The 24,532-nt window shown below is 40.8% G+C and overlaps 1 protein-coding gene across 2 annotated transcripts in view; it reads left to right on the top strand.

The window, feature by feature from the left end:
* The first annotated feature begins 3,770 nt into the window (after window positions 1-3,770).
* Window positions 3,771-24,532, top strand: part of LOC125439348 (hormonally up-regulated neu tumor-associated kinase homolog A-like) — a 32,287-nt gene continuing 11,525 nt past the window's right edge. For both annotated transcript variants that reach the window (XM_048508434.1, XM_048508424.1), the window contains exons 1-7: window positions 3,771-3,978; window positions 4,760-5,052; window positions 8,710-8,765; window positions 10,641-10,779; window positions 15,426-15,553; window positions 22,128-22,263; window positions 23,938-24,115. In XM_048508434.1, the coding sequence (XP_048364391.1) occupies window positions 3,850-3,978; window positions 4,760-5,052; window positions 8,710-8,765; window positions 10,641-10,779; window positions 15,426-15,553; window positions 22,128-22,263; window positions 23,938-24,115 (1,059 nt within the window). In that variant the 5' untranslated portion in view covers window positions 3,771-3,849. The remainder of the gene's footprint in view (window positions 3,979-4,759; window positions 5,053-8,709; window positions 8,766-10,640; window positions 10,780-15,425; window positions 15,554-22,127; window positions 22,264-23,937; window positions 24,116-24,532) is intronic.

Raw genomic sequence — 24,532 nt, 5'->3', positions numbered from 1 at the left:
GTTCTTGCCTGTTGCTGATCTTTGTAGTCCTTACAGAGTTTGTTAGTAGTTTGAGAGGCAAAAACAGCATGCATATTCCCATATCCTACAGTTTTGAAGGTCGGAAATGTGGAAGGAAAAAATTAAGTATATTTCCCATGCAATGTAAATGGTATATTCACCTTGGAATCCAATTTAGAAATAAAGCAATAAAAGCATAACACAAAAAAACTTTTTTTCAGCCCACGGTCTGTGGCTGCAGACATTGGTACATACACAGCAGGGTGGAGTTGATGGCTCTCTGTGTCCAGAAACATAGGGTTCTTTAGACATTGAACAGTTTGCAAACTCTCACATACGGAAATGATTTAACTATGTTCCTTTAGCTGAAAAAAGCACAGCAGCTACCCCCCCCCCCCAATAACTAAACAATGAAGAAAAAATAAGAACATGTTATCTAATCTTTATATCACATTGGAAATCTGGTTTTCCAATGTAAGAACAAAAATATCAGTCTCACATTAAAATTAAAGATCAGGCTGTGTATTATTGAACTAATAATCTCTGAAGAGGGTAATGTATCACCCACCAGCCATGACATCACCTGTAGATCAAACACTTTTTGTGCCAAAGCAGAAAACTACAGGGATTTACCATCTTTTGCAGATGCATATTTACTATCTGGTATTGATGTGTTACTGCATTTATTGATCCAGAGAGGATGGAAAATTCAAGAGCAAGCAAAAACAGGTTTGTACAGACAGGTTGTCCAGAATTCTGTCCATGGAACTGTAAACCAGCAAGGGAATGGAAGTTAAAAAGCAAATTCTAGTTAAACCTCAGAAGACTTTCCCTCATGGCCAACACTGCAAAGTCAAATTCCTCCCTGCAGTGTCACAGAACACTGTTTGTGTACAAAGCTCTGCTACGTTAACTGATTTTAAAAAATAGTTTAATTAAATCTGTGCAGGTTATTTGGATATCAAGGAGAAAATCCAGAAAATGGTGGCATAAAAGAACTTTCAAACTTGAAGCATATTCTCTCAGCCAGCAAACAATCTTGTTTTAAAGTAAAACAAGATTTTCCAGAGGAATATCTGATATTTCAGAGGGATATCAAATTGAATATCAAAGTAAAACATTTCAGAGGACATTGAACAGTTTGCAAACTTTCCAGAGGAAAATCAAATTGAAAAGGTTAATTCTGAGTATGGGTGCGCTACTCACATCCTGTATAGAATGCACAATAAGCAAACCATTCTACACAATGGAGGCACGCTGTAATGACTTTATTGTTGTCTGTTGTATATTTTAAATCAGATCAAGGAAAGTTCAGAATGGCTATATTCACAGTTTCTGCTTTGGTAATAAACACAGTCCACAGTTTCTGCTTTAGTCATAAACGCATAAAGTGCTGGCATAATTTTTCAATATCTCATGAAGTGTTATATAAAATCACGTGTCAAACTGTAACAGCAAGCAAAAAAATACATGTTATTTTTTACAAAATTGCAACAGACATACAGAACCAGTTTTTCTTGAGCTTAATTCTGGATGAAGTTTATATTTTTGAACAAAACACAGTGAGAGCACATCACAGTTGCTCAATTTATATATCTTTGGACAAAACCTGCCAAACTTACCCCTACCCCCACCCACCCACCGCAATCTTGGGATTTATAGTTTTCTGTAGCCTCTTTTTTTTTAAATTAATCTATAAACTGCTTCATAGAACTACAGTTCCCAGAATTCTGTGAATAGAGTAATAACTGTTAAGTCAATCTAATTTTGTAATATATATTCTTCCTTTTAAAAAGTCATCACAGCAATCGCCTTGTCTCCTGCAGTTTTTCACCATGAACTGGCCTCTATTCACTGTTTAATATACTCCCTAATGCTGAATATTGCTGCTTTTGGCATATTTGATCCTTTTTATTTGCCGCTTTTGAAGTCATTCCTCTTCCAAACAAAAAAAGCCTTTAAAAATTTTTTGGCAATCCTTGCAATGCAAGGTTTTTCAAGGTGTTAGGCTGGGCTCTTCCCCAACCATAGCAATAGTTGGTGTAGTTGGCTGTCATGTTTTAAGTTTTGTTATATATTTAAAGAAATGTTTAACCATTTTTTAAAAAAAGAAAATGTTTTTAAAATATGGTGCTTTTGCTGCACATAATGCTTCCTATCCCTTTTATTATCTGATCCTATTCTAAATCATCCACCTTGTTTTTCTTTGGAAACAGCAAACTGATGAGATGATGAAAAGAAGGGGAAAAGGTGTATGTTATAAACAGGGCTGCTATCCTCCAGGTAAGGCTGGGGGTTGCCTGGAATTATAATTTATCTTCAGACTTCAAAGATCAGTTCCATGGTAAGAAAAATTGCTATTTTTGAAGCACTATGTCCTGCTGATGTCCCTCTGCTCCCCAAATTGTGCCCTTCCCAGGATCCACCTAAATCTCCAATAGTTTTCTAACCTAGAGTTGGCAACCCTAAAAGGATCCTCACCAACTTCTTGTTCTTTTACATTGCCACCCTTAGCACCGAAGTGGTGCGAAACTACTGAGCCCCACCACTGGACGTGTGGGGCTGAACTGCATGGTTTTGTTCTCTACATGGGTATTCCGGGCTTACATATTTTTCTGTGCTGATTCCCACGCCAAGCATGTTTATGTGGCAAGTTGGATGGCAAATACTTTGCATAATCTTGTACTGCTGCCTGAGAACTGCTTTTGATCTAGTAAGTCTGAGTCTAGGGCAAGAGGAAGAATGTGAACAAATGTGCAGATGCCAAAAGAGAAGATATATTTGAAATGCAGATGAAAAAGAATTAATGATTTGTCCATGATGACTCTGGGTCCCCCCAGAATAATCCAGGGTGTGTGAGGTCAGAAGATGTGTGTGAGTGAGGTTAAGTTACTCATTCTGGACATATGCTGCCACCGCTCATGCTTAAATAAAACCTTTGTTTGCTTGATCCAAGCAAGCCAGTAAATTGTGAGCATGTGACACCACTGGCTAGGTGCCATACTGAAGGCTGCCAACAATAACAGATGATGTTATTGGCTCATAGAGATGGCAGGTGTTAACAGTCTTATGCCATTAGACACTTGTGGAGGTTCAGGGATCAATAATGGGGCCCACTAAAATGACAGCACTAATATTCTCACTTTGCACAGAATACCGAGGAAGACCAAGAAGAGTATGGGTCACTCAACTGGTGCAAGGAGAACTTGTGTTCCTTCAGAAAACTCCAGGATACATCAGGTCAGAAGACAGGTGCCACTAAGTTCTGAACATGTTACTTTGTCTTAAATAAACACTTTGCTCTGATGACTTTACAATTGAACTGCTGCACTATTGCCTCTGAAATGCAGGAAAAGAGAGCCAGTCTAATGTAGCCTACTGGTGTTAGCTGCTGACAAACGACGTCTTTGATGCTCAAGTTGGACTGTGTAAATGGGAGTGGTCTGTTCCTTGGGATTAAGTGACATTGGAGCTGTCAGTTCTAAGGCATTAATTGACATCATGTATCAAGTTAAGTTAATAATCTCCAGCCTGGTTCTGCTTGAGCAAATCTGCATGCCTGCAGACAGAGATCAGTGATGAAAAGGTAGTCTCTGGGGCAGGATGGCTTGGCACTTCTGCCTTGGGATGGGAAGACTTAGAATTTGTTAATCATTGTAACTGGCATGTGCAAAACTAGCACTCCCCTGGAGGCTGGAGGCATCAGCCAACTTGACCCCCTCAAGAATGCCTGCAGCAATCAGAGTGGCTCCAGATGGCAGAGCAACAGATACAACAAACCAGGAAAGGCATTTACCAGATGGGGAGAAAAACAGTAAGGCTGTACAGCTACCTGCTTGTTTCAGCAAGATGACCCAAGAGTCCAGGAAGAATTTCCCACATACCAAACAAGTTGGCAACTACCTGGTGGGCAGAATGATCAACAAGGGATCCTTTGCTAAAGTGATGGAGGGGTTACATGTCCCCACAGGGGAGAAGGTAAATTGAGAGTGACTATAACAGAGTAAGTAAAAAGGTCCTGGATCTTATAGTAGTACTTGTACAGGAAATTCAGAATCTCTTTTCTTTCAACAGGTCTAAATATTGAGGTTATTGATTTGGTATTTAGCCAAAATAACAGTAATCATGCAAAAGAAGGTACAATAGTCATTCATTTGTTAGCTAAAATGGTCTGAAATACACAACAGATCTCTGAAAGTGTTGCTAATTTTACTTTATACGATGTTTGTGCACTGTTTATCACTCATTCCCCCCATGATTCTAATTATGCTAATTAAATTATGATATAATTACACAAAGCATTTTAAAGAGTTTTTAATTTTCCTCTTTGGGAATGCATTAATGGATACACTGATGATTTTCCTTTGGAGAGCCTGCATTAAAAGACATTAAAAAACAAGAAGCTGAGGGGAGGATGTTTAGCGAATGTCCAGATGAGCAAATATTCCACTGTGTTACATTCACAGAGCCTTTTGGCAGGACAAAGTGTGTAATATAGTGAACTAAGTAAAGCATAGTACTGTCTATTAACAGAGATCAAAGAGTTTATAATGTCGCCTGTATTGGCAATTATGCTTTAATCGCAATTATGCTTTACTGGCTAGTGGAAGAAAACATGCTGTCCTGATTCCATCTTTGCAAAAGTTTATGAAATGTTTCCCACCCACTGGATGTTTTAAAATGAAGTCTGTGCTGCTAAAACTGAAATAGGTGATGTCCAAACTATAAAAGATATATTTATAACATTTCTGTGATTCAGGTAGCCATTAAAGTTATAGACAAGAAAAAAGCCAAGCAGGATCCCTATGTTTTAAAAAATATGAAGAGGGAGCCCCGAATACATCAGATGATTAAACATCCTAATATTGTCCAGCTATATGAAACCTTGGAGACAGAGAACTCTTTTTACATGGTGATGGAACTGTGTCTAGGGGGAGACCTCATGGACAGAATATGTGAGAAAAAGAAACTGGACGAGAGGGAAGTCAAGAAATATACCAAGCAGATCCTGTCTGCAGTTGAACACTTACATCGCCTTGGGATTGTTCACAGGTACAAAATATTATTTCTCTTTAAAACAGAAGGAATACAATAAAACAATCCATAAAGCTTTTTTTTAAAATCCAATCCTCTTTTTGAACTATGAGTGCATGACATATTGAAACCAGTGAGACTTATAAAATGTTAACCCAATTCATATACTTGGGTAGCTGAGTGAGTGAAATCTTTTCCTAAATGTGCAGCATTAGATTGAGATGGACCTGGCTATGGTCAGGGGTTTTCTTCTCAAGTTTGGTTGGTTTGCCTTTTATGTACATTAGGGGACAGGGTGGATCTTGTGGCCATAGAGTGGTTGCTACATACCTATCTGTTCATCTGTCTAAGAACACTTCCACTTTGGCCATTTTTGCATGGTCAAAATATCCTGGGGTAAAACCAGGATCATACATACCATGGCTATTTTGTCTTGGTTTCTTCCTCCACATGGCTCCCCATTTCTTCCCAGGAGCCAAGGCAGGACTGGGAGGTAATACTCCATTTTGTTCTGCACAAGCACAGGACAGATCTGAGCATTCCTGGTGTCCTGCGTTCTGATTCACTGTTGTTTTTGAGTGGCAGCAGCAAGCAGATCTCAGCATGCCTGGTGTCCCGCAAATCTTTTTTGATAGGTCCAAGACTATACCCTAAATGCATCTCCCTCACACTTGGAAGCCTCCTCTGTTTTACCTTCTCTGCAAGATTTCCTGAGATTCCCCTCCTTTCTTTTATCCAACCATATAGTGTGTAGAAGGAGGTATTTCAAACTGGATTTGGACTCTGTCAATTGATGACAGAGGCATACCTAAGGAAAATGTAGCCCAGTGCAAAATCTGAGCCCCCCCCCCCCACCACCGTATGGAGGGTGGCTTGTGCTGCTGGTTTCCCCTCACATTTTCCCCACCTCCCAACACACAGTGGTCTTGTAGGCTTGCTGCTTCCTTGTTTTGGGGCTGGCTGGGGGTGCTCTTGGTCCACTTGAGCTGCCTGTGTTTTTGTATTAGGGGGCCGCACCAATAGAAAATGCTGGCTGCTTTGTTCAGGATGCATTTCCAGGCTTTTGTGTGGCTGGTTCGGGAAGCACCATCTCCTCTGCCCGCCCCCCCGCCCCCCCGCCTCCATGGGCAGAATGCCCCTGGTTGCTGATTGGTGACGGAAAGACAGAGGGAGTGGGAGGGAGTGGTGAGGCGGGAAAAATATACCAGGTCTGCTTCTGTGGTGTTTGCACGGCAGTGGGGTCACACAGGAGCATTTTAAAAGAACTGCCAATTTGGCGATTTTTGAAAGTTGTGGGGCAAAGGAAAAATACCAGGGCAACCCTGGGCAGTCCCTGGGCAGCTTCGGAAACCGTGCAGAATTCCCAGCTACACAAGGATATTTTCCATGCTCCCTCTGGGATCTTTTGACCATGCAGAAACGGCTTTTGTCTTCCCAATTAGAGCACCGTTTTTGGGGAGAACATCACTATTAAGGTATGGTTTAACTGTACTCTGACCATTCTTTTCCTTTCCATACTATGCTCTTTCCTAAACCTGCTTTGCCTCAGTCTTTATGGGAGCATTACAGACCAAGTGTGTTATCATGCCATCTGGATGGGAAGGTACACATTTAAAAAGCTCGTCTCATATTGTCACCATTTTTCCGCTGTCAGTCCCTTGTGGCAATCATTTTCCCTACTATTTTATCAAAAGGATTTGAGGACTTCTAAAAACAAAAATCTTCTAGGGATAAAGCAAAGAAAAATGCAGGGGAAATGGTGGCTATGAAGGGGCTGACAGAGGAAAGTGCACAGAAAACTCTCCTGCGGAATCTCCACTGCCACTGCATGATTCTGCATTTGCAGTGGCACTGGTAGGATAATGGAGAAACCTTTGCATATGGGAGCAAGGTAAGGTTCAAAATAACATCCAGAAGAGTGTGGCGTTTAAAGATAGTCTCCCCTCTTCATTTAGTCCAGTTGAACTTGTAGTTCACCTTTTACAGAAGCTCCATGATTTTCATCTCATCGGCCTGGACTCTAATTTTCATCCCATAATTCCTGCAAGGAATTTAGAGTCACATACATGATTCTTTCCTCGTCCTTTTATCCTTAGAAGCCTTGTGAGGTCTTTGGGGGACATCAGTGACCAAGGTCACCTCATGAGCTGTGTGGCTGAGTAGGAATCTGAACCCAGATCTCCTCAGTGTCCACCATGCTACACAATAACAGTTGCAGAGAGTAGCCATGTGGGTTTGCAGTAGATTCGAGTTTAGTAGCACTTAGAAAGCAACAAGATTTTTGAAGGATAAGCTTTCAGGAGCCAAAGCTCCCTTTGTCAGTTGCACAATACATAATATTAGGTTCCAAGAGATGTTCAGACTGAATTACAGAAAAGTGATCTATATGGGACTGCTTTTAAAGAGTGTTTGGATACTAGAATGTAGTTGGAAGTCCAGTAACCAGACTCTGAATAGGGGGAAACTGTCAGGAGCAAATTGCATATTTTTGTTCTATCTATACTGGTTACCCATTATTTTCTGGTCCCAAGTCAAAGTCCTGGTTTTAACCTTTAGACCTATAAGTAGACTGGATCCACACTATCTCAAGGATCACCACTTTTCATATAGACCTGCTCAAGTACCGAGCCTGCCATTATAATTCTCTATGCAAGAGAAAGTTTGGTTCCATATTATTGAATTTTGAATTCTCTCGCAGGAGAGATACACCTGTGCTGTCATATAAAGGTATGGTTGTTCTTACATTTAAATTATGGTCATTTAAAATGATATTGTTTTTAATGGTGCTGGTTCATAATCATATTGATAAAATGAGAGACTAAGGGCTGATTTGTTGACTGTTGGCTTCTTTATTTTATTGTAATTATGAAATTAAATCTGCCCAAGGGTCCATTTTCTGGATGGAAGAGTGGAATATATCTGTGGTCAATATATTGTTGAAGACTTTCACGGTCAGAATCAGCTTGTGGGTTTTGTGGGCTATGGGGACATGGTCAGGTAGTTTTTGCCTCTAACGGCTCAGCCACATGACAAGAAACACATCTTAGCACAACATGCCTCTGAAGATGCCAGAAACATTAGATGAGGGCGAAATATTAGGAGCTAAAACTACCAGATCATGGCTACACAGTCCAGAAAACCTACAATACCCAATAAATAGAATACATTTTGATTGGACATTAATCTGAAGAAGAGTATTGGTCACTCTGAAAACTTGTGATGTTTGGATTGATTTCAGTAACTCTACTGATGATTTGGATTTTTTACCCTATGGAGTATTTGCAATTTTCAGTTCCATCTGCTCTGGGAAAGTGGAAAAACACATATATGATATTATTTGGTCTGCATATCTTGGGACCCAGAAAGCTAGATGCTACCCATCAGCCTAGCAGTTGTTTGACAATCCTGTTCTTTTTGTAGCTCAGGCAAGTAGTGAAGTTGGGAAACTGAATGTGACCCTTTAGGCCACCACGCAAGGAAAACAGACTATGACACATCACAAATTGTCAACACTGTCATATTTTTATTATTTCAATGCTTGTTTTTATAATTGTTTGGTTCTTAGAGCGCCAATTAAGACAGATTCCAAAAAGCCATAACTAAGAATTGCAGTGCGAACCTTTGGTTTTCAAGAAAAACAATGTTTATGTTGACTTTCTGTCTTGGTTTGTTTAGAGATCTGAAGATTGAAAATTTTCTTCTGGATGAAAATAATAGCATCAAAATTGTTGGTAGGTATCTGCCATATATAAACTCTCTACTCTGAAGAATGTGTGTTCTGTTTTGTTGTTGTTTTTGGTCAGCCTATAGTTTATTGTTTGTGGATAACTGCATATGGTGACCTATGTCTGAACAAATAGCCTTGTGTAAGTAGCTGGGGTGTGTTTATTGATTTAATTCATGTATGCCTTGGCTTCTTCCTCAATGGGAACCTGAAGTGGTTTATGTCATTCTCCTTGCCTCCATTTTATTTGCATAACAACTTTGTGAGATAGGTGAGGCTGAGAGAGTATAGCTGGCCAGAGATCACCCAGCCAGCTTCCAAGGTACAATTTGAACTTTGTCTTCCAGGTATTAGTCCCATAGACTTAACCACTATACAGCACTGGCTGTGTGTTATGGGTACAATCTGCAGCATTGCTCCCATACATCATTTTGCTGTCTTCATGAAGCTTACTTAGCATGTGATAAATGTGTATCTTGCTGTACCTGTGGAAAATCAATGTAAAGGAAGGAAAACTCCCCCTCCCCCATACATTTTAGAAATTATCTCAGGTAAACAGATTAACATATGAATTTCCTCTTGGAGATTAAAATATTAATCTTAATTCTAGATTGAGATTATATCAAGTAATTACATCCTTGCTATACACCATAAAGGGGCAGGAAAAGACCTTGGTATGGCTTTCACACCAAGAATGACACCCTTTCAACACTCCTCTACTTATGTTACTCATCTCCTCTTATTCCCAGGATAATTTTCTACCATGCACTTTTCTACATGTTTGATTTAATTGTGTGGACTAGGCTGAAAGCCAAGAAAATATGTTTTTATTAAGAAAATCCCTTCAGACGCTCCATATGTGTTATGTTAGCCTTTATGTTTTGCAAGTGTTGGACATGCTGGGAAAATAAAACCAACAGCTAAATCCCGTTTTTTAAAATCCCGTTCTGCTTATTCTTTGCGTCGTCCTTTTTTTTTTTTTGATGGGTACACTTTACAAAATAGACTGATTTGTATAACCCAGTACTCCCCCCCCTTTCCCCCCCACATCATTTGAACCGTGAAATGCTGACATTGGCTCATTTTTCAAGTGTCATCACTGTTATGACCTGAGAAGGCCCACTGCAGAAGGAGTCAGATGGTTAGCAGCTCCAAGCCATTGTTCTGTGCTCCAAAATTTGGGCAGGCATTAATGTGGCGGTTAGTGTGGTGTCATGTTTTCAAAGCCTCCTCCTGAATCAAAGTGGCCCTCAGTAAAATTATGACTACACTGAAGTCAGCTGGTGGGGTGGGTGGGGAATGCTGTTAAGTTAGAATTTTGGTGTGACTTTTTCATTGAGTTTCAGTAAAAAACTGTTGTTAAGTGAGCAGTGAAAAGCTTACCTAAATGGTAAAAGCTCAAAGCTTTTTGAGAGCAGAGAACAATAGTTTATTGATAGGATTGCTATCCTCTAGGTGGGATCTGGAATCTCCCAGAATTACAGCTGACCTCTGGTCTAAAAGATCAGTTTCTGTGAAGAAAATGGCTACTTTGGAGGGTGAACTTTACAGCATTATACCTCACAAAAGTCTCTCCCCTATCCAGCCCCACTCTATTCTCCAGGAATTTCCCAACCTAAAGCTGATAATGACTATGAAGCCCTGAGAATGGGGCCCAAAACCTGAGACCTGGCAACCTTATATGAGAACCTGCCCTTACCTGCAGACACATAGCGCATTCAAAATTATGCCCACATGAACATATTCTTGACAACAGTTTGTATTTAACTGCAGTTAACTGTGTAGTAGGGGTATGTTTCTACTCCTCTTTATCCAAATGGTAAAAATTCGGAAGTCCCAAATAGAAATGCAAATGCTTCGTTTTTATTCTTTCGCTCCCTAGATTTTGGATTAAGCAACATAATGAAATTTGATGGCCTTTCTCAAGAACTATTAAATACACAATGTGGTAGTCCAGCCTATGCAGCCCCAGAACTCCTGGCTCATAAAAAATATGGACCAAAAGTGGATGTCTGGTCTATGTAAGTAGACAATAATTAGCTCCTAAAGGTGCATTGTTTTTTCTTGCATTCATAGTTTCCTCTGTTCAATAAACCTGTGAGATAAATGTCTTTCATTCTCATTTTAAATTTGGAAAATAAGGCTGAGATGTGCCCAAAGCCACCTTACAAGTTGATGTCTGAAGAGAGATTTGATGGGGTGACTCATATCTAAGGAATCATATAAGAAGTTTTCTCGGCTTAACAGCTTGTCCCTCTTGTAGCTCCACTATCTGAAAGGTACTCCTGAAAACAAGTGGCATTCCTTCAAAACCATGCAAACAGAAACTGTTGGAAGATAAATGCCAAATCATTTCAGCATGGATGCAAGGTTATCTGGATCCCAGCAGCAGATCCTTTAAAAATTGGCTCCCAAAGTAGTGTTGAAGGGTGGATTCTGTGGCATTGTCCTCCACAGGCTCCATCCCCAACTCTCCAGGAATTTCTTAATCTGAATCTAGTAACCCTAATTGTAGGTCTCAGTCTACCAGCTACTTGCTGAGAGCCAAGGGCCAAGAGTCATTTGGCTCTTGCCATTCAGTTTGCAACAGCAGCTCACACATACTGTAAAAAAAATCATGGTACCTCAAGACTGAACAGGTTCCTTGAATTCTTCACCAAGCATAAAAATGACAGCTTTCTGGCATCAACATGTCATCCAATAAATTTTTACTGTATTCATTAAATCATTTTCCATTGGTGATCTGTGGGAGTGATGCCTTTATGACAACCAATAGATCTTTTAATCGCCTTCATGGAATATGGAAATCTCAAAGCATGGAAATTCTGGAGGTAGGAGAGAGCTCTAACCTTAGGATATGTATGAGAAACAGCATAAAAGCAGTAGTAACGAATGACAAATATGTTTAACATTTTATTGTGGCTGGGAACTGATGAGATGCTAGGCTCAAAAATGTTTTGGCTGTAACCTGCTGCAGCTCTTCTATGCCACTAAAATTGGTGGCATTCGGGGATTAAAATGGGTATTTAGCTGGTGGATGAAAGCTAACAACATTACATGTCTCCAAAGTGTCTCAAGATTTGATGAGCAAAAATTTTGTTTCAGATCCCCTATGAGAAATCACAGTGACATTGCCTTTTATTCTGATTTATTTGCTAAAATAATATAACATCAGGACAAGAAAACTCTGGTCACATTCAGTTTGAATAGCATGCAATTTTTTTTCCTGACAAGTCACAGGTGACTTATGGACACTCCATAGGGTTTTCAAGGCAAAAGACATTCAGAGGTGATTTGTAATTGCTTGTCTCTGCACCACACCCCAGGTGTCCCTTGGAATCTCCTATCCAAATACTTGCCAGGGTTGAGGCTGAGAGTATGTGACTGGCCCAAGGTTACCCAGCAAGTTTCCGTGGCAGAGTAAGGATTTGAACCTGAGTTCTCCCAATCCTAGCCTGACACCTTAACCACTAAACCATGCTGACTCTTAGCATGTAAGATAACTCATATAATTCATGTTGCTGGAAAGGGATACACAACTCTTATCTGTAAACCCACACAGTTCAATAAGACTGGATAAGTACCACAATGGGAATGTGAATCTGGAACTAAATCCACATTAGCTCCATGTATGGAAACCTGAATACTCACATAACTCAGGTCGATTCGCAAGGGAAATATCCAGTGGTGGGATTCAGCAGGTTCGCACCACTTCGGCAGAACCGGTTGTTGAAATGATGCTTGTAATCAACCAACTGTTAAATTATTTGAATTCCAGCACTGGAACCGGTTGTTAAATTATTTGAATCCTACCACTGGAAATATCCCAGTTTGGCCAAGAAGTTCGCACAGTTCCTTATCCTAAAGCAGGTTTGTCCCGTGATATTTCCCTCATCCTGGGTTTTTCAAGTACTGCGAAAATCACAATCAACAGAGTGTGGAGAGGATAAATCCCTCCCAAATGCCAACTTCTTTCCTTGGTTCCAGAGGAACGGGGTCAGCCACTCCAAGGCTTTTCCTCAGACTCAGGAAGCATCTAGGTGGTGGGTTAAAAGGTTGTGACCAACCATATCAAATGCTGCTGTGAGGCTGAGCAACAATGGCAGCGCTGATGTTGTTATCCAATTGGTGCTGGAGGTCTTCTGCGACAGCAACTAGCATAGTCCCCATCCCATAGCCAGGGTGAAAGCCAGACTGAAATGGGTCTAATCCTGAAATTTCATCCAAGAACACTTGTAGCTGCATTGCCACTGCTCTTTCAACTACCTTTCCTAGGAACAAGTTCGAAACTGGGCAGTAGTTGGTCAGATCCAAAGGATCTGATGATGGCTTCTTCAGGATCAGTTCCACCACTGCCTCCTTCAGCCCCTCTTGGAAAATCCCCCATCTGATCTCCAAATGTGTTATAGCTCTGAATACAGTACAGTAGTCTCATACCATGATCATGATGAAATCATCAGCATCCAGCTGATGCCCTGCCGAGTCTGATGAAGGTTGTTTCGGATTGGACCCTTAGGTTTCCCAAATTAAAAGTGTTGGGGGATTTCAAAACCCATGGAGTTTGGCCTTCTTGTCACAGTCTTTGGACCTGTGTGTAAGGAATTCCAAAGAGCAGAAATAAAAAGGCTTTTGATTATAAGTCCGTTTATTCAGAAAGCACACACACATGACATGGCAGGAATGAGCAACCCCGCTCAAACAACAGGTTATAATGCTGACTAACCCATCCCCCCGGCTCCGTTCTCATGAGAACGGAATTCTACTATGCGAAAGCGAGATAAGCATTCTCACAAGGTTGGTACAGGTCCTGGCCGGACGCCCGGCCAAAAGAATCTCCGTCAAGGCCAGGTTTGGCTGTAAGGGAAACAAGAACGACTGAGATCCTTACACTGTGTCATCCATGGCAGCACTGGTACTCTCCCTGGTAAGGACAGATCCCACACACCAAGCGGGTCACACGTTGGGTTTGATTTTTGGTATGGGGGTTGATATGGATCTGATTCTTTAAATAGAGTGCCATGGTCAGATAATTTTGTCCTGGAGGTCAGGCTAGGAACTCTGGTCCCTCCCTGTGTAGACGACGAGCAGACTTAAGGGTGCCCGTGAAGACTCATGTATCCAATTGGTTGCCAGAATTCTCTGAGAGATCTAGTCAATATTGATACAATAAGTGAGCTGGAGGTTTTTGGTTTATCTTTGCATCCTATATTGGACAAATTCAGTCAGCTCTCTAAGCTGAGGTGGACAAGGCCTTGGCAACTGTGAGGCCAACTAATTGCCTCCTGGATCTGTGCCTCCATGGCTGGTCAAGGCTAATGGTGATGGGTAGTGACAGTCCCTGCTGGGGAACAGTAATCTGTATATATTTCATAGAGCAGAATTGCAGACCTCATGAAGTTCGGTCACATTGAGTGCATGGTATGACAAACTGATAACATTGCTGACTGAGTCCAGAGTGTAGTTGTTGGGCCTATTGCAGAATGCAGGAAGTTAGGAAGGTTATTGTTGTTCTCTTCTATAGAGAGGAAAATAATATATTGTACATGGCTTGGTATTTAAATCTTGTAAGATTGTGCATAGGGTTGCTTCATTACAGAAGAGTGCAATTTAGAGAGTTTTCCTTGAACTTTTCCTATTACAAGATACTGATCAGATAATTTAGTCGTTTTCTGAAGAATGGATGAAATAATCATTATTATTCATAACTAGGCTCTACCTCATTCTTCAGTCTTATTCCCTAAGGTATAATATCCATTAGACAGATATATTTATCACCAGCACGGTAGATAACAGAAAGGTGAGGATGAGGGAATTGTTACGTTGGCCGTTTCTGCATGGCCAGAGCAGCAGGGCTGCATTGGCATGGTTCATGATGATGCAAGCCCCGGGGCAGTTTGCACAAATGATCCCACTGGCTGCGCAGCCCCCCAAACACCTCCTTATCTCCTTCTGGCTTCCGTCACTCTGTGGAGGCCAGGGGACATGCCCTCATGGCCAGAGCGAAGACTGCAGGAATGGAGGCCAGGAAGCATGTCCCCTGGCCTCCACAGAGTGACGGAAACCAGGAGGAGATAAGGAGGTGTTTGGGGCCGGCGTGGGGAAAACGCCACCTTCCACCCACTGCCATTCTCACAGCAGCAGGTGGAAGACATTGTTTTTGAAATACCTTGCTCCCTGAGCAAGGTTCAAAAGTGGCATTTTCGTGCCGCTTGAGTGGGGTGAGCATGGTGCCACTGTGATGCAGCCGTGCCAGCTGTGCGAACAGTGCCCCAGGGACAGTGTTTTTTACTGTCCCTAGGGTGCTGTTTTCTGCCCGTGTGGAAACAGCCAAAGAGAGGCCAGTTAAACCTGCTGAGGGTTTATCACATCCATTAGGTATAATAACCAATATACTCAGAGTGGGCAAGGGCCACTGCTTCATTATTGTGTTTCTGACTTTACATATTTTTCTCCTTTTATGGTGGATGAGGAGCAAACTAATTTTGCCTGTAGACTAAATGGTGGAGAGGGCAGCTGATATGTAGTATTAATCACTGCTCTCACAGCTTTTAGTTTGCTGAATCCTGATGATTTCATCATGATCATGGTATGAGACTACTGTACTGTATTCAGAACCATAGCACATTTAATCTATTTCATAATATATTTAATCCATTTTTCTTGACAGAGGAGTTAGTGTGTTTGCCATGTTAACTGGCACACTGCCCTTCACTGTGGAGCCATTCAACATCAAACAACTTCATATGAAGATGGTTAATGGAGAAATTAATCCCATGCCACCTGATATTTCCACAGGTAACAAATTCCAGGTGTTATATTGTATCCGTGGTGTATAATCCAGACAAAGTCAAATGCTTTAAAGCCCTCTTGAGAGGCAGTGTGGTATAGTAATTGGCTGCTAATCTGAGTCCAGGGACACTCAGGTTCATATATCTACTGTGTTATGGAGTTCTCTATGGGATTCTGGACCAGTCATTCTCCATTAGTCTACCTCACAGGGTTGTTATAATATGGAGAAGGAAATATTTCTCCTCTCCTTAACCCCTAATAATAAACATTATTTATGTGAAATTATGATTTCTGCAGAAATCATAGAATCATAGAGTTGGAAAAGACCACAAGGGCTGTATAGTCCAACCCGCTGCCATACAGGAACAAAAAATAAAAAAACACTCCTAACATATGGCCATCCAGCATCTGTTTGAAAACCTCCAAAAAAGGGAGATTCCACCACCCTCCAAGGCAGCATATTCCACTGTTGAACAACCCTTACCATTTGGTAGCTCTTCCTAATGTTTAGGTGGAATCACTTTCCCCATAGTTTGATTCCATTACTCCATCTCCTAGTCCCTGGAGCAGCAGAAAACACACTTGCCCCATCTTCAACATGATATCCCTTCAAATATTTAAACATGGCTATTATGTCACCCCTTAAACCTTCTCTTCTGTAGACTAAACATACCCAACTTCCTGAGTCTCTCCTCTTAAAACATGGATCCCAGACCTTTTACCATTTAATTGCCCTCCTCTGGACACGCTCCTTCTTGATATGTGGTGCCCAGAACTGGACACAGTATTTCAGTTGAGGTCTTATCAACGCATAATAGAGTGATACGGTTACTTCCCTTGATATAATACTCCTATTGATGAAGCCCAGAAACTCATTGGCTTTCCAAGCTGCCACATTATATTGTTGATTCATGTTTAGCTTAAGGTCTACTAGGAGTGCAAGCCAGTTGGGGGGTAGGGAAAGCACTGCCCTGGCTGGAGGCAGCACAGTGAAGGCAGCAATGCTTTCTAAAGGGGCTTCAGATGGCACAGCAGGGAGGAAAAACAAAAAAAACCCTCCCACTGCCTGAATTGCCCCAGGGAACCGCAGTTCAGGGAACCGCAATTTAAGAAGGATATTATTTGCATTTGACACAGGCTTATGCTGCATTGTTGTGCAGCGCAAGTTGCAGGTCTGAGAGCTGGCACTCCTGGACTGCAATGCTTGGGGAAGCTGGTTAACATTGGCTCAACCCCCCAGAAATGCTCTCTCTTCCCCCACCCCCCCACATGCTGGCATCCAATTGGATATCACCATTGCTCCATGGCAGCCCTGATTTCCGTGTTTTGGTGCTGTGGAGCTGAGGGGCAGCTGACCACCTACACCTCCGCCCATTCTGCTGGCAGTGATGCCCCTTGCACTGGTGGCAGAATGTGCTCCCTGTGCACATTCAGTCCCCCACCCCCGAAACCTGGATTAGACTGTAAGACTCTATAAATATTATAGGGAACCTTGCTAAAAGCGTTATTGAAATCAAGATATGCAACATCCAAGATATGCTACATCCACAGCATTCCCTTCATCTACCAAGCTTGTCACTCTATCCAGTCTGGCTTGGGGATCTGTAATAGGCCTCCACAATGACACCATCAGAACTTAAAAGTATCATGGTATATCAGCTGTGTCTTTTCACATCCAAAAGCAATTTCCTGTGCTTTCAAACTTCTTTTGAAAATAATGACTTCAGTTTGTTGCAAGAAACACTTGGGTGTATTCCCAGTGAAGTGCATATCATGGGTGCCATCACAAATCGTCCTGGATGACACTCCGATGGCAAATGAAGTATTTCCAGGCACTCAGATGGCCAATGACAGCTTCTAGAAAACAGCAGTGTTTAGTTCAAGTAGAAATGTTACGTATGCTTTACAATGGACAGAAACCATGCTAGTGACATGCACGTTTATTTCAACACTGCCCAGAGGATCAGTGCAAAATGATCCCTTGCCCCTGCCTGTGTTTCTTTTCCACCACCCTTTTTGTTCCTCCCTGCAACACAGGGGCGTACCTAGGCAAACTTGAGCCCTGGGCAAAACCTGAGTTTGATGCCCCCCCCCCACGGGTGGCCCCCACCATGACCAAACAATGATTTTTTCCACCAGGTCGTTTCAAAGTCACCACCACATTATAGAACATTCCCCAACTCACAAATCTGAACATAGCAATGGGCCATGCCACACAGCCGAAATAATATTTGGAAAACATTTTCAAAATGCTTTCAAAATGTTTTATTACTGCTATGAAAACATTTTATGGTGTTGTATCCAGTCCCCCCAATTGGGGGAAACAGCATCACTTTCAATGTTATTTAAACTGGGGGGGGGCAGACTCTCCCTTTAAGGTAGATTTAAAAGGAGAATCTGGGCTCCCTGGTTTAAACAAGTGATGCTGGAATCCACCCCAAACAGCATCATTTTTAAATGGTGTTTCTAAACTGGGGACCTCTAGATTCTCCCTTCTTTGAAATCCATGCCGAAGGGGTAGGATTTTAACAAACAACAACAACAACAACAACAACAACAACAACCTTTATGCATAGGCACTGAGAGAATAAAAGAAAGAAAGGAAAACAAGCATTGGTGGAAGGGAGTGGATTTAAAAAGAGAATTTGGGGAAATTTAGGGGTGCCTCATTGTCAGGGGTGCAATTAAGATTAGAGATAGCACCAAAATTTTCACTGTGAGTATGTCTTCGTGAGATCTCTACTGATGATTTTAAGTCATTACTCCAGATTTGGTGAAGTTTGTTCAGGAGGGGGTCCAAAGTTATGGACCCTCAAAGGTGTAGCCCCCATCTCCTATTAGCTCCCATTGGAAACAATGGGGGATGGGGGCACTCCCTTTGGGAGTCCATAACTTTGGACTCCCTAAACCAAACCTCACCAAACCTGGGTGACATCATCAGGAGAGTCTCCCAAAAAATCCCTGAAATTTTGGTGCTGCTAGCCTAAAATCTGTGCCCCCTGCAGGCCAAAAACGGAAAAACACTGAAAATACAAAATCCCTCACAAACCTGCAATTTTGTCGCCCACCACAAGGTGGCGCCCAGGGCAGCTGCCCACTTTGCCCAATGGGAGGTACGCCTCTGCTGCAACAAGTTGCATACACATCCCCTTCAGTGTTCAAGCACGTGTCCGCATCTGTTTTTAAACTCTTCTATATTGCAATTGCCAGTATATCTTTTTAATTATTTGAAACTTATGAATTGACTCTTTTATGCCCTTGCTAGTTAATGCTGCCATTGTCCTGTTGTTTATTGCTTTAGTGGCTTTGGATAAGCCCCATGATACATGAAGCAAGCCCTTTTCAGATGTTATGTCCAGATATGTGCAGTCACCACATTGTCTAGAAAGTGGCATGTATGTTTTGCATATACATTTAGTTTGACTTCATACAAATTGACCATTACATTTTACATGGTTCTGGTTCTCACATACCAAAGTAGTATGTGCATACAAAATATGTATGACACCCAAGTTCCTGCAACTGTGCACATTGGGAACATGCATATTGGGAAGATTGTCTAACTTGTCTGCTCTGATTGGTAGTGGCTCTCCAGGGAATCAGGTAGAGATCTGTCATATCACCTGCTACCTGACCCTTTTAACTGGAAACAGGAGGCTCTATGCCTGGGACTTTCTGCATGGAAGGCACATGGTCTTCCATTGACTCCCATTGCACTGCAAAGAAATCTGCACTTGGAAAAAGCTAGTGTGTACCTGGAAAGATTCTATATTAGCTATAAAATCACACTCAGTGTGATCTCACAGTTAAGTAGAGAGGGAAACCCTTGTGGACTACACTTTAAAAATTGAATTATTTAAAAACTTGTGTTTGCCATTGTACAGGGACTTTAAGTTGGATTGAATCTGCAGTGTGATATGGCAGCCAAGAAAGCCAATTCAATCCTGGGATGCATCAATAAGAGTATAGTTTCTAGATCGAGAGAAGTAATTGTACCACTCTACTCTGCATTGGTCAGACCACACCTAGAGTACTGTGTTCAGTTCAGGGAACCGCAATTTAAGAAGGATATTAACAAACTGGAACGTGTTCAAAGCAGGGCAACCAAAATGGCAAAAGGAATGGAATCCATAGGCTATGAAGAGAGGCTTAAGGAGGTGGTGGGATTCAGCAGGTTCGCACCACTTTGGCAGAACCGGTTGTTAAAATGGTGCTTGTAAACAACCAGTTGTTAAATTATTTGAATTCCACCACCAGAACCGGTTGTTAAATTATTTGAATCCCAACACTGGCTGGGGATGTTTAGTCTGGAGAAGTGAAGGTTAAGGGGGGACATGATAGCTAAGTTTAAATATTATATTAAATAAATTAAGTTTAAATATTAAATAAGTTTAAAGCAAGCTTGCTTTCTGCTGTCTTAGAGACTAGGACACAGAGTAATGGTTTCAAAGTGCAGGAAAAGATACTTCCTGACCATCAGGGCTGTTCAACAGTGGAATTCACTGCCTCGGAGAGTGGTGCAGTCTCCTTCTTTGGAGGTTTTTAAACAGTGGCTAGATGAACATATGCTGGCGTGCTTTGATTGTGTGTTTCTGCATGGCAGGGGGTTGGACTTGATGGCCCTTGGGGTCTCTTCCAACTCTGATTCTATTATCTGTTAATAGTAGTTCACACTATAGGCATTCTCTGCTGCTGGGTAAATAGCAATAATGTTTAGTATGCTCAGCGTTGTGTCCCAGATCCAGTTCACAAAATATACACAGCATAATTTATTGGTAGTTCTCTTGATTATAAATAATGGTTCTCAGCAAGAAAATGTGAGGCCTGATTTTTTTCCCAGTCATGCCGTGTGAAGGATATGGCATCTTTTTTCTTTTTGCAGGCCCAAAGTATAATTAATGTACCAGCACATTGTGAACCTGTCTTTAGGCATTGTTCAATCTGGATACATCATAAAGTTGAGTGACAAATTGGACACACTGGTGCAGCATCAAGCTGAGAAGCTGGGATATTATGTAGTGAGAAAGCAATCATGTCCTTTTCTGAGTCTACAGTATTTGGAAGTTGTGTTGGATGGACCTATTAAGCTAGTTTTATTTTATTTTTTTAATCATCATGTAATTATTGTGAGCATGCTGTTGGGATTTTTCAGATTGCTATGCAATCTGGCAAAAGAATTGGGCGTCATTTATTCAAAGCCTCCCCTCAGCTCAGTTTTTACTGGAATCAGCTGTTGTATTTGCTCTGGGTTGCCTAACTAAACATACAGTTAGGTCACCCATTTCTAGAGAAAGCAGTGCACTGATGTGCCAAGGTAGCTCTGTGTCACTGCTCCCCTATCATATTACCATCACAGCCCAGGTCAAACTGAGTAACACAGAGATCATGAGTGCCCTCACCCAGAAACCCTACAGCTGCCAGTGCTGGGCAAGGGCCATGTGTAGGTGTATTTGAGGATAGACAGGGGCCATTTAGGTCATTTCTTGGAGCTAGAACTAGAGCTGGGCACTTGAGCAAGAGCCTGAAGAATAGCAGGCAGAAGGTACTTCTCTGTTGACCAGGCCAGGCAAACAGCCAGACTCAAATGTGTCCAGGCCTGGCTAACTTAGACATTTTATACTGCCTGCCAGTTGCAGGGGTTGATGTTTTATACCCCTAGTTCCTTCTGCTTTCAATGGAGACTTAGAAGCCTGAGCTTCTAAGCATTGACTGTCCTAAGTATTCACCTGACTAGATTTCTTAGCCAGTTGGTAGAGCTCTTTGGTTAAACATTGAAGGAAATTAGCTCAGTTGGATGGACCACAAAATCTCCTCATGATTCATGATTATACTTATGCTTGCAAGAGTGTCAGTTTTAAGACTTGATTGTTTTGTTTTCAGCAATAAAGATCCATATACCAAAAAAGACTTGAAGACTTAAGAGGTATAAATAAGGCCAGGCCAAGTAAAAGTATACTAAAAATATTCAGACACTCTTATCCTAATCTAGAAAGACTTTAATCCTGGTGATGTTATGGAGAGTCCAGTTTAGCTTCTTTCTGGCTTCACGTGGACATGTAGTACAGTTGCCAGCTGATGGCTGACACTTGGTTAGAGTCAGGAGGCTGGGATATGGGGCATGATGTCATCTGCATGAGAGAATAATGTCATTTCTGAGGAAGGGGGGCTGGAAGTGATGCTTCTCAAAGTGTCTCCGGAAACTCTTTGGTAAAACTATAAAGTCTCCAGTTATCCCTAGAATAACATAATGTCACTTCTAAAATTTTTTTTCCCAGAAGTGACACTATGCCATTGCACTGAGTGATTTTTTGATTAATTTTTCTCCTGTGGGCCGACAGAGTGGCAGCGAAAAGTGGTAGTTGCCAGCAGTTCTCTTATTATTGTAGGAGATCTGGCATCCCTTAGTGTAGCCCACTCATTTGGTAAAGATCGAGTTTTACTACATTATTGAAAGAATATTAAGTGAGCTAATGGATATTGTATAAGTACTCTAGCAGAGTGCACCCTGACTGTTAAGAATGAAGATTCAATGAATTTTTGCTAATCACATTCTGTTTTTGCTAACAACATTTCTGCACAGAAGCTGTTCATTTCATATACTCCTTCCTTAAACCTGATCCAGCTAAACGTCCTGTAATTAAAGAGGTGATGAAAGACAAATGGCTGAATGATGGTAATATTAAGAAGCCAGTGAATTCACTTGCATATAAAAATAGGTAATCTATTTCAAACTTTATATTTACTGTTATTCATCTTGAGTATCATTGTTCCTAATTTTCAGGTCAATCAAATTAATTTTATATTTTATTATTGTTGAACACATTAACACACCACAACAAACAGAAAAACCAAAATACAAATAAAATAATAAAAACACTAAGAAGAAAATAACATTTAATGCTTTCAATTATTATTAGACAGTTGGACTTGGATCCTGCAATTAGCAAGGAGAAACATAAACTGACTTAGTGCAACTCCGCTTTTACAAGACCTTCTGCAACACCTAACATTTTCTTCTCTATGTATAATAGTGTACAGATCTTGTGTAGTATAAACAGAAGAGGGGATGCAATAAGTTTAACTTAGTATAAGTGGCTACTGCAGCTTTTTTCCTTGTTTTTCCAGTTGCTCAAGTAGTCTAGCACAAATGGAAAATCTGAACTTGATTTAACCATTGTCTTACAGTTTTAGCAAGATATTGTTGCAGCTTTGTCAACTATATATGCATTACTTATTAAATCACATCTTTCTATAAGCATCCACACTCACTTGATTTTTTGCTAATCTAATTTCAAGAGTTATTTTGTTTCAGCAAAATTTTATTCCACATTTATACCCTACACCAATTTTTGTTGCAAATTACTAGTGTTATGAAAAATTTCACTGCTAATTAGAATAATGTTATTACATATTTATTTGCCAGTTTCTTACTGTCCTTGGTAAATAAGTTTAAAGCCGCTTTCGAGTCACATTTAATTTGATTTCAAAGTGATGTTAATTTAATTATATATCAAGTTCCAAAAAGGTTGAGTGTGTTTTCCAGTTCTACCACATATGAAAATATGTATCTATATTGTTATAGTTAATTCTAGTACTTCCAGTTTTTTTAAAAAAATCTGGCTATATTCTTTGTCAGAGGATCTAATAAAAATTAAAAAACACAACAAATTAAATTAAAATCAAGGAATGTAAAAAGCAAAAGTTAAAGTTTCCCATTCAGTCGTGTTCGACCCTGGGTACCACTGCAAGCAGTGATTTCATAGGCAAGCCGTTTTTGTGGGGTAGTTAGCCATTGCTTTCCCCGGCTGTTCTTTACCCCCTAGCTATGAGCTAGGTACTCATTTATTGACCAAGAAACGAATGGATGGCTGAGTTGACCATGAGCCAGCTGCCAGGATATCTGACCCAAAGGGGCCTGAACTCCTGACCGTGTGAGTGGCAGTGCAAGCACTTAACCACCACTACAGGACTGGAAAACATTTTTTAAAAAAATTAAGTTACTTGAAAAATGACTGAAGACACACTTTGAATATGGTATACCTTACATACTCTCTAGTGTGATACAAAAATTAGGTTCCTATCCAAAAACCTTTTAATACTGTCAGGTCTACCTACCCCACAGGGTGCCTATTGTGGGGAGAGGAAGGGAATGTGATTGTAAACCACTCCTCAGGGTAGAGCAAAATGGGGTATAAAACCTCTTCTTTTCTTCTGATGGAACCCCCATTGATTTCACAGAAGATTACACAATTCAAAGGAAAAAGGAAATCCCTTCATATACAACCATCACACATGCACAGACTTGATTTTCCAAATGTGCACAAGGAGTAAAGTGGTGGCATTGCTACCTTTAGCAATAGTATTAGCATAAACACATCATCTTTTTTCAGACTTTGCCCTGATGACCTGAATCCTGTTGTTTTGAGTTACATGACAGAAACAATGGAGTTCAACCATTCAGATGTTGTAAATGTGTTGATAAATAACAAACCATCTTCTGTAATGACTGTGTACTACTTACTGCTGAAGAAGCTTATTAGATATCAAAAGGAACAGTGGACAATGAAGGTGAGACATGAATTTATAAGAGTTGTGGTCCATAGTACAAACCATTTATTGTGTCTTGAGTCTTCATTCTAGGAACTGGAGGAAACTCCTGACTGTCTAGGGTTTTGTTCATAGGTTTTCATATGGGTTGCATGCATATCTTTTCTGGAGTTGCATGAACAGAGTTAGTTATACTGTGTATAAAATATAACAGTAATTATGCTAGCGTGTACATAATTAACATGCATGAACATTCTCAGGAAACAATATCTGTAGTTAAGTGATATTATAGTGAGCAATGGATCAGCTTTTCCCCAGTGAGATATTAATATAACATTAAAGTTTAACAGAAGTTCAATTTTAGGAGGAATCTATACTATAAGTATAAATTGCAATTGTTACTAAATGAAGTTTCCTTTTTGGTAAATAAAACTTTGC

Source organism: Sphaerodactylus townsendi, linkage group LG01 (genome assembly GCF_021028975.2).
Source record: "Sphaerodactylus townsendi isolate TG3544 linkage group LG01, MPM_Stown_v2.3, whole genome shotgun sequence".
Classification (NCBI taxonomy): domain Eukaryota; kingdom Metazoa; phylum Chordata; class Lepidosauria; order Squamata; family Sphaerodactylidae; genus Sphaerodactylus; species Sphaerodactylus townsendi.
This window is presented reverse-complemented; position numbering and strand designations above follow the sequence as displayed.